The sequence below is a fragment of the Conger conger genome, chromosome 1 (genome assembly GCF_963514075.1).
Source record: "Conger conger chromosome 1, fConCon1.1, whole genome shotgun sequence".
NCBI lineage: Eukaryota > Metazoa > Chordata > Actinopteri > Anguilliformes > Congridae > Conger > Conger conger.
In genome coordinates this window covers 86075803-86092231 of record NC_083760.1, presented here as the reverse complement: position 1 = coordinate 86092231, position 16429 = coordinate 86075803, and the positions used below count along the sequence as shown (strand labels likewise).

Sequence of the window (16429 nt, the reverse complement as noted above, 5' to 3'; positions counted from 1 at the left end):
AACAATACATAACTCCAGTGTTACTTTCACTTTGACATCTTGTGTTTAAAAGCTTAAAAACTATATTTTTACTCTGAATTTGGCATGCAGATTATGAAAGCCAAGATATTTTTAGACAAAATGAAGATGAAAGCCTAAAGCAGCTAAAAACATAAACATTGATTATGACTGATTATGTTAGAATGGGTCACATATTATGTTTTCTGGCCATTTATTTGTGTCTTCATTGCAATATCCAATATGAGGGCCTAATGTATGGAGTGCATAGTGGAGCATAAATACAATACAGACAACATTGTCCATTCTGAAGAATTGGACTCATTCTGAAAGGTCAACTTTGACAATGACTTTTGATGTTTTTAAAGGTTTATATTTTAATATAGCATTACAGGCTTGCAAATAATAAAATTAAAGCATTCTTTGTTTTGAGCACTTTAAACAAACCATTGACTATATATAAATCATGAGTCAACTGAGAAAGATAAAAATATGAATAATACATCAGTTTCTCATTCTAACTTTCCCATGGTTCCCATGGTTTATCACTTCTTGCAGGCACCCTTGTCGGTCGCATATCCTTTCCCATAAGGCACGTGGGCAGAGATGACCCCCAGCTCCCGCGCCTTATCAATGTACTTCTTCTTGTCATCAAAGAAGATGTGCGGGCGGATCGTGGCCAAGAGTGACGCCTTTGGGGCCCTGGACACGAATAAAGCCTGGCTGACGTTCACCTGCCAAGTGGTCAGGGTCTTCAGAGCCCTGGTGCCACTAATGAGTGGGTTGCGGGATGTCACCAGGTAGGTCTGCACTTTAGACCAGCTCTTGCTAGGAAGCTTTTTCTGCAGGTCACTGAGAGCCTCCAGGAAGCACTTCAGGGGACCCTGAGGATGAAGGTCACAGGGCTGGTCAGAGACCACAATCAATCGACCTAAGTTGTATAAGCCAGAGTCAAAAACACAAAAGCCAAACAAAGTAGCCTTCGACGAGTGAAGGCGCTTCTGCTTTGCCAACTATGCCACCATTACTGGAGTTGTAGTTGCTTGCCTGACTGCGAGCAGCACAGAGACGATACCTTTTCCATAGCGATGTCCTCTTTATCCTTTTCATTTTTTAAGAAGGGTTCCAGCCCTTCCTTCGCATAATGAATCTCGGACTCATCAGAGAACAGGACGCCATCTCCGTCAAATGCCACGCGAAGCTGAATTTTGCCAAAGATGGTGGAAAAGACAAGATGGACATTTTATTGGCATACAGGCACACGTCAATGGGCCTAGTAACATCATGCGTAGAATCTATCCCTTAAGCAACCGCCTAGTTCTAGAAAAGTAAACAACTTTAGTAAGGTATGCTTTTCAAGTTGTTTAAGGGATAGCTACTACGTGTGACATTACTAGGCCCAGCACAGCTCCAGGGTCGATTATTCACCCATGCAGTGCTTGACTGTGTTATGAGAGAAAGTAGTGTTCTTTATAAATATAACACTGAAAACATACTTAAAAATATAGCATTCATCACAACTGGTGGGAACTTCTTATTAGAATGCAAAACGTACAAACTGAATTATCCAACCGTATATACTATTGCAATAATGTATCCACACTACATAACGTTAGCTAGCTAGCCTGCTAGTTTATGTTACACCAGACGACACTGACACACACAAGTCATTTGTCTTTGTTGTGGACGTTTATCTGGACACTGCCAGATAACGTGCAGTTATTGAAAGAACTCATAGCGTCATTATGAGTCATCATTTGCTTCGCCGGGGTTTGATGGTGTTGCTGGTATTTCGATCCGCGGATGTTGCCTTAGTTTTATATTATTCGTTCCAACTCCCGGAGAAGGTCAAAGGAAACTTTAAAATCACTCATTTCGTTTGCTACTACCGGCGAGATGATGATAACGTTAAGTTGCAAAGTAGATCCACTTCGCATCGTGCGTAACCACCCCCTAGCTGTGCCAATATTCACCATACACCACATTGTCGAGTTCCATAACGCTTTTATACAACGGGTAACCACATTTATCTTTCTAAATTTCACAAACGAAAGACAAGAACAACGTTTTGTTATGTGTTCTTCCGCTGAACAGCAGTTTATTGGTTGCCAAGCAACAATAATGCTAAGGTTAGTATCCCCACTGCACCAGTGAAGCAACGGTACTAACGTTAGCTACATGCAATAATGTACCATCACTGCACTAACGTTAGCGAGCTAGCTTGTTTACGTTACACTTGGCGACACTGACACAATTCATTTGTTTTTGTTGTAGAAGTTTATCTGGACACTGCCAGATAACGTGCAGTTATTTAAATAACTCATAGCGTCTTCATGACAGTCATCATTTCCTTCGCCGGCGTTTGCCGTACTTGCTGGTAGGCTATTTCGATGAAGACTTAATTTTTAGTTATTTTCTTCGTTCCTACTCCTTTCCAAATCCCCGAGGAGGTCAAAGAACACTTTAAAATCACTAATTGTCTTTTACTTTAGTAACGTTAGGGTACTTGCGGCAAAATTATTATAACGTTAGTTCCGGTTACAAGGTAGATAACAGTCATCTACAAATGCGGAGTTATATTAAAAGATGTGTGAACATTCCATTCAGCCGTGCGTATATCATGGATATTGCCACGGCCGCAAACTGACCAATATAGACAATGGACCCGACCCATCCGTTGTATAATTTCAATTTAGCCCCTTAGATTATTAAAGCACATGGCATGACATATTGAAGCATAAATTACACTCACTAATACAGCATGTCAACCATCGAACATAAAAAGAAAGAAATCCTATTAGAGAATAACCCGATCCTGAATAGAATAATATTTCCCCTCTCCATAACTGTCATTTCTGTGAACAAAAAATCCAGAAAGCTGGTGCTCTCACACCCACAGTACCTCTCCGTCTTCAATCCATTGGTTCTCCATGTCATTAGGGAACATGATGGCAGCTGCATGCCCTGTTTTGGAGGAGTGAGACATGTTTTACTTTTAGGCTTATTAACTACTACAGCCGCCATGATAAAAGGCAGTGCACATTTGTGCAAAGAGGGTATTGTTGTTTCTTCCTAAAAATTATGTATTTGTTTTTCAGTTGAATGTTGTTGGTTGGACATTATTAGACAGTTTTAATAATACAAAAATATATTATTTTGATCAGTATCCTAAATTAGTTAATCCTTGATGCCATATGCCTCAGTAAAACCTTGACTACACCTTGGATGTCTTTTTAAAATTAAATATAGAAAAAACTATGAGACTTACACAAACATAAAATGTTGGTTGTTTCTAGTGATGTTGCTTAGGAAACTACAAAAACATAGATGGAAAATACTTGTTAACTACTTATATTTGACCTTTTATTGAAGAACTTTGCCTCTGTCATGCTTCTTAGAAACGGTAGCAGGAATGAAACCGCACCACCCGATAGGAAGGATGTACATCATTCCGGAAGTTTAAATCTGTTCCTTCAGTTGTCTATTTACCTGCCAGTTGTTTTTAAAGCATCTATAGTCGAGTAAAAAAATATTTACAGAGGGAAAGAGAGTGGTAGTGACTTTGGAAACAATAGTTGCCTGTGGGCTTAAGTGGGTTAATACACTGTAAATGGTTGGCATTTATATAGCGCCTTTATCCAAAGCGCTGTACAACTGATGCTTCTCATTCACCCATTCACACACCGACGGCGATTGGCTGCCATGCAAGGCACTGACCAGCTCGTCAGGAGCATTTGGGGGTTAGGTGTCTTGCTCAGGGACACTTCGACACAGCCCGGGCGGGGGATCGAACCGGCAACCCTCTGACTGCCAGACGACTGCTGTTACTGCCTGAGCCATGTCGCCCCATGTATATAAGCCACTGTGTTACAGTACCGTGGAGCAGTGGTTCTCAAACTCAAACATATAAGTTTTTTAAATAAATATATATTTTTTATTTTATAACAGTTTGGTGAGTTCAGCAATCACTATTACTAACTTGTCAAACTGAGTTTGTAAAGAAAATGTGTAATCCTGGCATTTAATTGTAATTAATGTTGAGGAAAAAGGTTGTTTAAATACAGATCAGTATACAGTATCACCTAGGACATTACATGCTTGCAACAGCTGAATACAAAGAATTTGGAAACAAATATACAAGTGGCTAATTTTAGTTTGCAACATTCAGCTTTTATAGTTTGATTTGTGATACTGAGTTTGTAACTCTACCTTTTTCAATGGCTTCCTCTGCTTTGTCAGGGTCTTCGGAGAGGTAGAGTACTTTCAGTTCAGGTTTGCTGCTGTAGTCATCCTGGTGGATTGAAACCTGACTCAAGTCTAATGGGGAAACAAAAACAAACCTTGTTTTTATTGAATCCTGTTACTTTTATTCAGTTCATTGCTAAAGTTAGAAAGCAGCTAAAACCATGAATATTTAGAGGAATAACTTGGTTCTTATCCCTGATTCCAACAACATAAGCTCAGTTGATTAGTAAGTACATTTGTCAGCTTGTTGCCCCTGATTCAACTACATAAAATGTGGACTTGTATTTGGTTCTTGGTTGGCACCTTAGTCTTGCATGTGGGTCTGAGAATTTTGGTGAAATAGGTGAATCTATTTCTTAAGACAGTGAATTGCTTTGTGACGAAGGCCCTTTGTAAAAAGTGCTATACAAATAAAAATTGAAATTGAAATTGAATACTTGTTGCAACTTAATCCTTGTGTTTTCTTACGGGTCAAAAATGACTATGTTTAACAACAGAGAAAACTCCCTGAATTATCTTTTTTCAACTTTGAAAATTTGATGAGAAAGTTTGTGATGAGTGACAGGCATGTTTCTTCATGCAAAATATAAAATTCAATTCAGCTGATTTATTTTCGGGGTTTAGTGAAGGCAGGTCATTTTTTACCCTTAAGATAAAGGGAGTATACAGAATGTTAAGACTACACAAGGGTTAATAAGCCTCAAAATGTTAATCTGGATGTAAGTTGAACATTTTGTAGGTTGATGTAGGTTGATCCAGCAGGTCACCTACAGTTTAAGGAGGTACCATGTGTGAATAGGGAAATCAAATCCTTTCCTCTAATCTCCAATTGAAATGTTATGTTTTGAATGCGGACACTTTGCATTTTATCTTTAATTCATTTTTAGGAGCATATGCAAATTAATGCATGTATAATTAAAAAAGGACACATTCACGTATTAGTTAGAATACTTTTTTGTCTCAGTGTATTCAGGCAGAGTTTTTATATTTCAATGTGATAAATGACCTGATAACTGGGGAATTACAAAGGTTTTTTTTTTACACATTTTAGTTTTATTGATTAATTATTTTAAAATGGATATGCTGGAAAATGCAGATTAAGTTTGCTATTTTTCCACATAAAATACCCCATAAAATAGAAATGACAAAATATATTTTAAAAAAGCTTATGCAAATCACCACCTATGTTGGTTAACAAGCACAAAGTAAAATTTAGTAGCTATATCTGTCTGTTAAGTAAATGTTTTTTTTTTTGTACAGGAAATAGTTCATTTAGAAAATTCCTGTTAAAGTTATTTTTTGGTACGTGGGTTACCTGACATGGCTGGTATAGAAACATCTAAATGAACTACTTCTGATAATTTTTTCACATATAAATCTGATTTACATGTGGGATAAGTGAGGACTTCTAGCTGTGGATGCCACTTGTATTCAGAGTGCTGAACATTAAACAAGGTTAGCTGGGAATAGGTTAGCTGGCTTGATTAAAATCGTCAGTTTAAACAGATTCTAGAGACCTCATTTTCAGTGGATTAATGTTTGACTAAACCACATGAACATAGAAACAAACTACAAAAACAGAAAACAAACAAAAACAGATAGTCTTTTTAAACATTCCTGTGCTTTCAATGTTGTACTTTGACATTGATTATAATGACACTGTCCATTATATCTATTACATTAGCATACATTTATGCAGTGCCATACACTAAAACACATATTGGTAATGGGGATTTGTGCCAAGATGAATGTACTCTACCTACCTAACTCGTTGAGGTGGTTTCTTAGGCATTTCTCCTGAGCCTGGTTCTTAAGCATCAGTGCAATGTGGAATGGAATCTCACTGTCCGGGTAAAGCTTGTGGAAATGGTCATTCACGTTCACCAAGGCCTGTTCAACACATTACATTGCCAATTATTATTATTATTATAATTAATATCAGTTCTTAACTACTGAGAAGTTTATCTGTCCCAGCTTTGTTTGTGTATTTGCACATCATTAATTCATGTTAGTGACTACATTAGTTAATGCCAATTAATATTGGAATTTAAAAAATAAAAAACACTTAATTACCTTTATGAAGGGAAACGCCACTCCTGGCTTCTCCATGTTAATCAGCAATATTTCAGACACTGCGATGGTCATTGGTCCCTGGAGTTACAGCAAGAAAGGCAAGCACAGTTTTATACACAGATAATGCGTAGAAAATATAAACCGGGCAGCACAAGCAACAAGTTTGGCTCATGCAGCAGGGAAGATGACAATGATTATTATGGCCTATAAATAACATCAATCTGATATCAAATGTATCACTCACACGTTTGTTAGTCTCCATGCTGCTCATAATTATAATTCACACTAGATTTTATATTTGGTGTTAACTTAAGTCAACCTGCTGATGTCTGCTCATCAACTGAAACGTCTATAACCTGCTGAGCCTTTTAACTTGAGAGAATCAGCCCCTCCCATAATGCTCAGGTAAATAGCATTATGCCATGTAAATAATCTTTCATTCAATCTTTGGATTCATTGTTCCTGGCCTGCTATGTATAGAGGAAATGAATTGTCTCTTCCTGTTCTTCAAACAAATTACATGCTTTTTCTTTTTAGATTTTTACTATTTTTATGCTTTGGGTCAAAACTGATAATTGAATCCGAAGAGTCAATTGCAATCTTTCCTGTAAGAAAACTTTCTTTTTTAGGTAGAATGTTAGATCATTCAAAAATACCCGGAACATGGTATATGAACATTTTATCCACACGATGCCCTCTCCTGGGTTTGCCCTCATGATGAATGCCCTCTCCTGGGTTTGCCCTCATGATGAATGCCCTCTCCTGGGTTTGCCCTCATGATGAATGCAGACGGTGTGTGTGGCAGACCTCGGATGTACGAGAAGGATTGTGGGGCCATGCCTACTGGTTCTGTGAGCGTACATACCTGGGATGCATTTAACCAAGGTTGCACAACGCTGTTTCCAGAGCTCAACCCTCCTGTAGGTATTCAGTATCTCCAGAAACAGGGTTGGGCAGCCCTGAATTGAAGAGAATGCTCGCTAACCAAACCTCACCTGATTACCCAATTAAAGCAATGAACTTCCGTCTTATAGAGTTCTGGCATTTTATCAAGATGGCAATTATAAAGCTATTGTATTTTCAGTTGTAGAATGAGCAGCAACTATTGTCAAGCCTTCTGCTGCAGGCTATGATCTGCTGTCATTTTGCACACATACACCCACTGCACCCAACATAATTATAGAAGAGCATTACAGACAGAGGCTAAAAGATTCAAATGATGTTTTCTACCATCTTGTCTGAATTTGGCATGCAGATTATGAAAGCCAAGATATCGTTAGACAAAATGAAGATGAAAGCTTAAAACAGCTAAAAACATTAACATTGATTATGACTGATTATGTTAGAATGGGTCACATATTATGTTTTCTGGCCATTTATTTGTGTCTTCATTGCAATATCCAACATGAGGGCCTAATGTATGGAGTGCATAGTGGAGCATAAATACAATACAGACAGCATTGTCCATTCTGAAGAATTGGACTCATTCTGAAAGGTCAAATTTGACAACATAAATCAGGCATTGTGTTTTTAAAGGTTTATATTTTAATGTAGCATTACAGGCTTGCATGAATAAATACAATTAAAGCATTCCTTGTTCTGTGCACTTTAAACAAACCATTGACTGTATATAAATCATGAGTGAACTGAGATCAAAATAAAAATAATACATCAGTTCCTCATTCTAACTTCCCCATGGTTCCCATGGTTCATCACTTCTTGCAGGCACCCTTGTAGGTCTCATATCCTATCCCATAAGGCACGTGGGCAGAGATGACCCCCAGCTCCAGTGCCTTATCAATGTACTTCTTCTTGTCATCGAAGAAGATGTGCGGTCGGATCGTGGCCAAGAGTGACGCCTTGGGGGCCCTGGAGACAAAGAAAGCCTGGGAAAACTCCCTGAATTATCTTCTTTCAACTTTGAAAATTTGATGACAAAGTTTGTGATGAGTGACAGGTTGTTTCTTCATGCAAACTATAAAATTCAATTAAGCTGATTTATTTTAGGGGTTTAGTGAAGGCAGGTAATTTTTTACCCTTAAGATAAGGGGAGTATACAGAATGTTAAGACTACACAAGGGGTTAATAAGCCTCAGAATTTTCATCTGGATGTAAGTTGAACATTTCCATAAAGGTTGATCCAGCAGGTTACTTACTGTTTAAGGAGGAACCACATGTGAATAGTGAAATCAAATTCTTTCCTCTAATCTCCAATTTACTTTCCAACTTTGCATTTTATCTTTAATTCATTTTTAGGAGCATATGCAAATTAATTTATGTACAATTAAAAAAGGACACACTCACGTATTAGTTAGAATACTTTTTTGTCTCAGTGTATTAAGGCGTATTAAAGCATATTGAGTTTTTATATTTCAATGTGATAAATGACCTGATAACTGGGGAATTACAAAGGGTTTTTTACACATTTTAGTTTTATTGATTAATAATCCCCATAAAATACCCCATAAAATAGAAATTACAAAATATATTTTAAAAAAGCTCATGCGGATCACCAGATATGTTAATTAACAAGCACAATCTGATTTTGTACAGGAAATAGGTCATTTAGAAAATTCCTTATTATTTTTGGTACGTGGGTTACTTGACATGGCTGGTATAGAAACACCAAATGAACTACTTAAAATAGTTTCTGATCATTTTTTCACATATAAATCTGATTTACATATGGGATAAGTGAGGACAAGCTGTAGATGCCACTTGTATTCAGAGTGCTGAACATTAAACAAGGTTAGCTGGTAATAGGTTAGCCGGTTAAATTAATTAAAATCAGCTTAAACAGATTCTAGAGGCCTAATTTTCAGTGGATTAATGTTAGGCTAAACCACCTGAACATAGAAACAAGCAACAGAAAACAAAACACTAAAACACATATTGGTAACAGGGATTTGTGCCTTGAATATACTCTACCTACCTAACTTGTTGGTTTTGTAGGTGTTGCTCCTGAGCCTGGTTCTTAGTCATCAGTGCAATGTGGAATGGAAACTCACTGTCTGGGTAAAGCTTGTGGAAATGGTCATTCACGTTCACCAAGGCCTGTTCAATACATTACATTGCCAATTATTATTATTATAATTAATGTCAGTTCTTAACTACTGAGAAGTTTATCTGTCCCAGCTTTGTTTGTGTATTTGCACATCATTAATTCATGTTAGCGACTACATTAGTTAATGCCAATTAATAAAAAAAAAAAGAAAAAAAAAACACTCTTTACCCACCTTTATAAAGGGAAACGCCACTCCTGGCTTCTCCATGTTAATCAGCAATATTTCAGACACTGTGATGGTCATTGGTCCCTGGAGTTACAGCAAGAAAGGCAAGCACAGTTTTATACACAGATAATGCATTGAAAATATAAACCGGGCAGTACAAGCAACAAGTATGCAGCAGGGAAGATGACAATTATTATTATGGCCTATAAATAACATCAATCTGATATCAAAACATAGGCTGTATCACTCACACGTTTGCCTGCTGGTCCATCTCCAACTCCTTTGTCATCCGGTGCATTACTGGCTTTGTTAGTCTCCATGCCGCTCATAATTCTGTATGTTTACACTAGGACTCGGAACTGTACTGTCCTCTCTACTTTTGCACTTGTTCTTGTGATTGATTTGCACTTTGTTGTACGTCGCTCTGGATGAGAGCGTCTGCTAAACGCCACGTAATGTAATGTTATGTAATAATTGTAATTCACACTAGATTTTATATTTGGTGTTAACTTAAGTCAACCTGCGGATGTCTGCTCATCAACTGAAACGTCTATAACGTGCTGACCTTCATAACCACAGAACCAGGATGCCAAACCTATTCTTGCCAAGATCTCCCACGCGTATCTCTGCAAATGAAAGTAGGTACACATTTGCAACTTATATGTAAACCTTCCTCCCTTGGCAACTGCTTTGGAACTGTGCCTACTCACGCAGACCAATCAGATTCTGCAAATGTTTTGGGTCTAGTTTATATATAATGTTATAGGTTTTCCCTCCTGTTATGTCTGTGGATCAGCTACATCAGGTATGCTCTTTGGTTGGTTTTGACCCACTGTAATGTTCTCGTAAGCGTGTAACAACCGCAAACTAAACATCAAGTTAAACTCCACTCAAAATGAAGCAAAGAGTCGTCGGCGTAGTAGTTGACGTTTACTCCTTCACCATGACATGGAGTGAAAACTGCAAAAATAAATTACAGAAAACAAATACACTGAGTCTTGTGTCGTTTTTTACCAACCCAGAATTGTAGCAAAAGCATGAATTACATTGTACATACTTGTAAATAAAATCGTTTTTTATCTTAACTTATCAACCACATTTTTATCAACTAATCCTTAATGCATTATCTTTTAACATGTTACTGATGAAATATGATCACTTACGACAATGACAAACACGGCTCCATTGTGGTTGCATTTCCTGCTTTCTAACGGGAAGTGATTTGCGACTAACCGAAAGTGATACGTTCTAACTAACTTTAACTTCACTATTTTAAAGAACAGTACAATTGAACACAAATGCACTCCAAAGCAGTATTTAACATTAGAAAAGAACAAATTATGTCTGGTAGACATCACACTCCCCGCCTGACCTCAATGAGGTCACTAAACCTAATATACAAGGAGTTCGCATTAGGCTTTGTCTTCTGGGAGAAGTAAGACAACTTCTGCAATTGGTCTGAGAAATGTCTTTACTGTATCTTGGTCGACAGTTCTAACCTCAACCTTTCTCACGTGTCCGTCTTTCCCAGGGAACGTGGTGGTGACCCTAGCCATAGGCCAAGAGTTGCATACAACCTGCTTGTCTCCACTGTTTTGTGTACAGATCTCTCTCTGGGAAGTCGCCAAGGGGTGGAGGGACTCCTGTCTTTTGTGTGAGGAGCATCGAAGGAGAGAGGATCTGGGGGTTGTCCGGGTCTGTGGTACTGGTACAAGTGGTCGTGCATTCATAATGGCAGTCACCTCCGCCATTAATATAGAGAGCACCTCATGAGTTAGGCGAGTGTTTAGTTGGAGCAACATAGAATCCAAGATTCTTCTTGTGGTGCCTATCATCCTTTCCCAACAGCCCCCTATTTGGGAAGCGTGTGGTGGGTTGAACTCCCAGACACATCCTTGGTCGCTGAGATACTTATGGACACCTGGGTCCAGCTGGCTTCTGTCCATCCGGAGTTCCTTGCTTGCGCCAATGAAGTTAGTTCCGCAGTCAGACCTCAACTGCTTAACCAGGCCTCGAATGGCGAAGAAACACCTGAGTGCACTTATGCAACTCGAAGCATCCATGGACTATCAGCTCAACATGAACTGCTCTTGAGCTCATACAACTGAACGTGATGGCCCATCTTTTGCTTTCAGCCTGTCCTCCTCGGGTCCGCCTAACTGCAACTGACCAAGGACCAAAGACATCCAGGCCCACGTATGTAAATGGAGGGCATTCTTGAAGACATTCGGCAGGTAAGTCCACCATGTGTTGTTCTTCAACCTTCCCTCTAAGCTTCCTGCATGTCACACAGTTATAGAGTACTGAGTTTGCAAGTCTCCTGCCACTCAAGACCCACAGTCCTGCAGCCCTTACAGCTCCCTCCATGATGTGGCGGCCCTGGTGCTTCACTTGTTCATGATGGCGGCGCGTCAGCAGTAGGGATACATGGCTGTCTTTAGGCAAAATGATGGGATGCCTTTCGCTGGTCTCCAAATTGGAATGTCGTAGCCGGCCTCCGACGCAGATCAAGTTGGTCTTGATTATCGGGCTGAGCTGTTGGAGACAGCTGGTTTTGGGAATTGGTTTTTGTGCGTGGAGAGCAGCAAGTTCCTTAGCGAAGGCTGACATTTGTGTGGCGTGAAGGACAACATGCGTTGCTTGGTCCAGTTCCTCTGGGGTACGAAGACGTTTGCACCTGTGCCAGCCTTTGCACTCACTGTTCGTGTTTGTCCGTTTGCAGGATCTGGCGATGTGAATAAGGAAGGCGACGCCTCTGAGGAGTGAGCGGAAACTGGAAAAACGCTGGAAACGGTCTGGGGTAAGTATATCTTCACTCAGGTAAGTATTGTAGGTCTCTATCTCTTGTCTGATTTCGGTGTCGTTTTCTGGTTCTATTAGGTTGAATTTTTCAATTTTTTGTTCCTTTTCTGTAGGTGGTGATCTCAGGAAAGGTGGTCCTGAGAACCAGGTGGTCTGCGCCAGGCATGAAGCAGGTAGGCACCTTGATGCGTAGTCAGCAGGGTTTTCCTTGGAGGGAACGTAATGGCATTGCTCTGGCTTTGAGGACTGGCGTATGCGTTACACCCTGTTGTGAACATAGACGTAGAATCTCTTAGTCGCATTGTGGATGTAACCAAGGATTACCTTATGTCAGCATAGAAGTTTACAGCATCAAGTTTGACGTCTAGCTCGTCTTGGATGAGATCCGCCATTTCAACGGCTAGGACTGCCGCGCAGAGTTCCAATCGTGGGATGGTAGGTTCATATTGGGGTGCGAGCCTAGCCTTACCCATGACAAATCCAACCTCGGTTTGTCCATCCTGTTGAACTGTCTTCAGGTAAGCAACAGCTCCGATTGCTTTCGTTGAGGCATCCGAGAACACGCACAGCTCAGTGTGTTCTGCCTTAAGAAGTGACATGTTAGAGTAAGTACGTGGTATGTGAAGCTCCCAGTCTGAGAGTTCGGGGCTAAGCTCTCTTAAGAGAGCCCTTCCTTGTATAGTCACGGGTGCCAATAGACCCAGGGGATTGAAGATGCTGTTTACCACGGACAGTACCCCACGGCGAGTGAATAGCTTGGTTTCTATCGATACAACATAGGTACAGGTATCCATGGATATCTCCCAGAGGAGACCTAAGCTGCGCTGTGTGAGCGGTATCTCTCCGTTGAGGTCTAGGTCTTTGCCGACTGTAGCGCAGTCCTCAGGGGGAAAGGCCTTCAAGACGGTTTGGCTGTTTGAGGCAAACTTGTGGAGATGGATGTTTGATTCCCCGAGAGAAGCCTGCGTTCTTCTTATCAAGTCAATTGCTTCAAGGTCGGTTGGTACGGATATCAAGCCATCGTCAACATAAAAGTGCCTTTCCACGAATTCAACAGTGTCAGCGCCATGCCGTTGTGCTCCTTCTTTGATGGCTCTTCTCAACCCATATATAGCCACATCTAGCGATGGGCTGTTGCTGAAAACGTGGACTTTCATTCGATAGTCAATTACTTTCTTGGTAACGTCGTTATCCTGGTGCCACAAGAAACGAAGAAAATTGCGGTGTTCTTGACTCACTTCGAAACAGTAGAACATCTGTTAGATGTCCGCCAACACTGCCACTCTCTCTTTTCAGAAACAGAGAAGAACACTTAAGGTGTTATTCAAATCCGGGCCGGATAGCAACACGTCGTTGAGGGAGACACCACAATGTTGAGCGCTTGAATCGAAGACTACCCTGATCTGGTTGGGCTTCCGAGGATGATATACTCCAAACGTAGGAAGATACCAACATTCCTCCTGGTGCTTCAGCGGTGGTGCCACCTCGGCATGTCCCTTTCGGAAGAGCTTATCCATGAACGCAAAGTACTGTTCTTGCATCTCTGCTTTGCAGAGATATGAACCTGTTGACAGCCAGCTCTCTGTTGTTGGGAAGGCGCCGGCGGGTTTTCCTTTAAAGGAAGTGGGGCAACCCAACCCTTCTCTTCGTTTCTGCAGACATTAGCATCCATCATGTCCATAAAGATTGTATCCTCAATCGATGGAGCAGGTCTGTTATCATGTTCCGTTTTGTTAAAAACTGTTTTTCCCAGTGTCTCCTCTGTAGCTTTGGTTGCTCGGATGACATTATCTTGCATTCCCTTGACATGCATGTAGGCTTTGCAGAGTTGAAAGATCAAAGGACGGCCGCCTTCTAGCACATTGGTCTTGAAGCTGTTGACCGTCGGCTTATGGACGTTTCCTAGGCACACTTCGCCTATTACCACCCATCCGAGGTCTAGCCGTTGCGTGAACGGAGCGTTGTGTGGCCCGTTGACCTGTTTTCTGACCTTGTGCACCTCCAAGACATCTCTTCTGAGAAGCAACAGAATTTATGCTTCCGGATCTAGTTCTGGGAGGTGTTTGGCAATATGCTGGAGATGAGGTTGTTGTAACACAGCACTTGGTTTCGGGATCTCCGAACGATTATTTGGGATCTCACTACACTCGATGAGTGGTGGGAGTGAAATTACCACTTTACCATCTAGAGATTCAACCTGGAATCCTTCGGCACGTCTCCCTGACGTTTCAACTAAACCAGAACAGGTTTTCAGTCGATACGGGAATGGTTTGCCTTCTACATCGAAGAGGTTGCAGAACTCTGGTTTTGCCAGTGAGCGATTGCTCTGGTCATCCATTATCACGTAGGCATTGACAGCCTTGTGCCTAGCATCCTTAAGATAAACCTTTGTGAGGCAGATTTTTGCACAGGAGCGATTCCATTGGCCCTCGCCACAAACCTCTGTGCAGCTTGATGTAACTACAGCTGGTTGTGCTTCGGCTTCTCCCTCCCCGCCGTAATCTGTTGACGGTGAAGGAGCCTTTGGGTTTTGAGGTGGCGGGCCAGGATGCATGACTGTGACATGGTAGATGCGGTCACGTTTCTGACACTTTACTGATGCCTTGCAATCCTTGGCGAGGTGTGAAGTGGACGCACAGCATCTGAAACAAATTCCTTTTTCCTTGAGGAAAGCTTTTCTTTCGTCGATTGGTTTGTTTCTGAATGCTTGACAATCCTGCAGTGAGTGTGGCTTGTTGTGCACTGGACAGGTCTTGGTCAGGTCAACATTAGTATGTTTGTTGATTTTTATTGTGGAAACATCTGTTTTGTGTACTGAGAAAGTTCTGTTATTGTTGAATTTCTTTAAGGCTGGTCTGTCTTGTTTGTTCAAGGTTGCAGTGCTCCCTTGGTGCATGAAGCTAGGATCGTTCCTCTTCTTGGCTTCGCAGCCCACAAATCTGCAGAAGTATTCAAAGGGAGGGAACCGTCCATTGTTCTCCTCTTTGAATCTCAAGCCAGTGGACAACCATTTTTCCTGAAGTCCAAAAGGCAGTTTTTCTGTGATTGGTGAGATGCCCTGTGAGGTGTCCAAATACGACAAGCCCGTGAGATAGCCATCTTCTTTGGCACAGAGGATCTCATACAGCAAGTCGCAGAGCTCACGGAGTTTGGCGTGATCTTTGTTGGTGAGCTTGGGGAAACTTTCCAGACGCTGAAAAAGTGACTTCTCCATGATCTCTGGGGTGGGGTAACACTCGCGGAGACGTTCCCATACTTTATTTAGCACCTCTGTGGGATTGCCCGCATACACTGAGCGTATACGTTTTATGTATTCACCTGACTCTTTGCCAAGCCACTTTGTCATGAGGTCGAGTTGCTGGGCTGGACTCAAATTAACATCACTTATCGTATTGGTGAACGAGGCGTACCATACGCAATAAGTTTTCTGGCTTGTCATCAAAATGGTACAGGCCGGAGTTTGTAAGCTCTCATCTGGCTAAGTACTGCGCCAAGGGTTCTGCTACAGATGTTGTGACTACTTGAGAAGCTTGTTTCTGGATGAAGGGCTGAGCGTGAACGTTCATTTGTTCTGGAGTGTATGGTTGACTTTTCCCGTTTGTGCGCTGAGGTAAGTATACATCATCAGCTGCCTGAAATTCTATTTTCTGGTTACCTGATGATGACTGAACGATGTCTTCCTCAGGTGACCAGTGTCGTATGAAGCTTCCATCTTGCTTCATATAGGATGGACCCGCAACATGTGAGTGAGGAAGTGCTTTGAAACTCCCATCCAATCCCATATGGGATGGATCCTCCAAGGGTGAGTGACGAGAGTGAGAATCTTGTTTCAGGGCATTTTGTGAACGAACATATTCACTAGTGCGTTCTATTTTATTTCCATACTCTGTTGCTGCAACTTCCTCTATCACTTGGGAACCATCTGCCATTTCCAAAACCTGTGCTTCTGCTGTAGCTGCTTCTGCTTCACATTGTAGCTTTAAAACTTCTAGTTCTGCATTTATTCTCGTTTTTTCAAATTGTACCTCAGCATCTCTAGCGCTTGCCTCCAAATCCTTATTAGCTGCCTCTAGCTTCAGCTT

General features: G+C 41.0%; 2 protein-coding genes across 3 annotated transcripts in view; both read right to left on the bottom strand.

Annotated features, from left to right (window-relative positions):
* The window catches only part of LOC133136945 (cytosolic 5'-nucleotidase 1A-like), a 31778-nt gene that overhangs the window by 6855 nt on the left and 8494 nt on the right, over positions 1-16429 (bottom strand). The window lies entirely within an intron of this gene.
* On the bottom strand, positions 529-6662 carry LOC133136956 (cytosolic 5'-nucleotidase 1A-like). Its single transcript, XM_061254856.1, has 7 exons — positions 6560-6662; positions 6316-6393; positions 6006-6132; positions 4207-4314; positions 2900-2961; positions 1073-1198; positions 529-881 (listed from the first exon to the last, which is right to left on the bottom strand). The coding sequence occupies exons 1-7, from the start codon at positions 6584-6586 to the stop codon at positions 543-545; spliced, it is 867 nt and encodes a 288-aa protein (XP_061110840.1). The 5' UTR covers positions 6587-6662; the 3' UTR covers positions 529-542.

What these genes read in the sequence shown, in the direction of transcription:
- LOC133136956 (XM_061254856.1), bottom strand. Translation starts at nt 6,586, where the DNA reads ATGAGCAGCATGGAGACTAACAAACGT. An exon ending in AAACCACCTCAACGAGTTAG is followed by an intron (nt 4,315 to 6,005) that starts GTAGGTAGAGTA and finishes TTTCCCCATTAG; the next exon opens with ACTTGAGTCAGGTTTCAATC. An exon ending in AATGGATTGAAGACGGAGAG is followed by an intron (nt 1,199 to 2,899) that starts GTACTGTGGGTG and finishes GGCAAAATTCAG; the next exon opens with CTTCGCGTGGCATTTGACGG.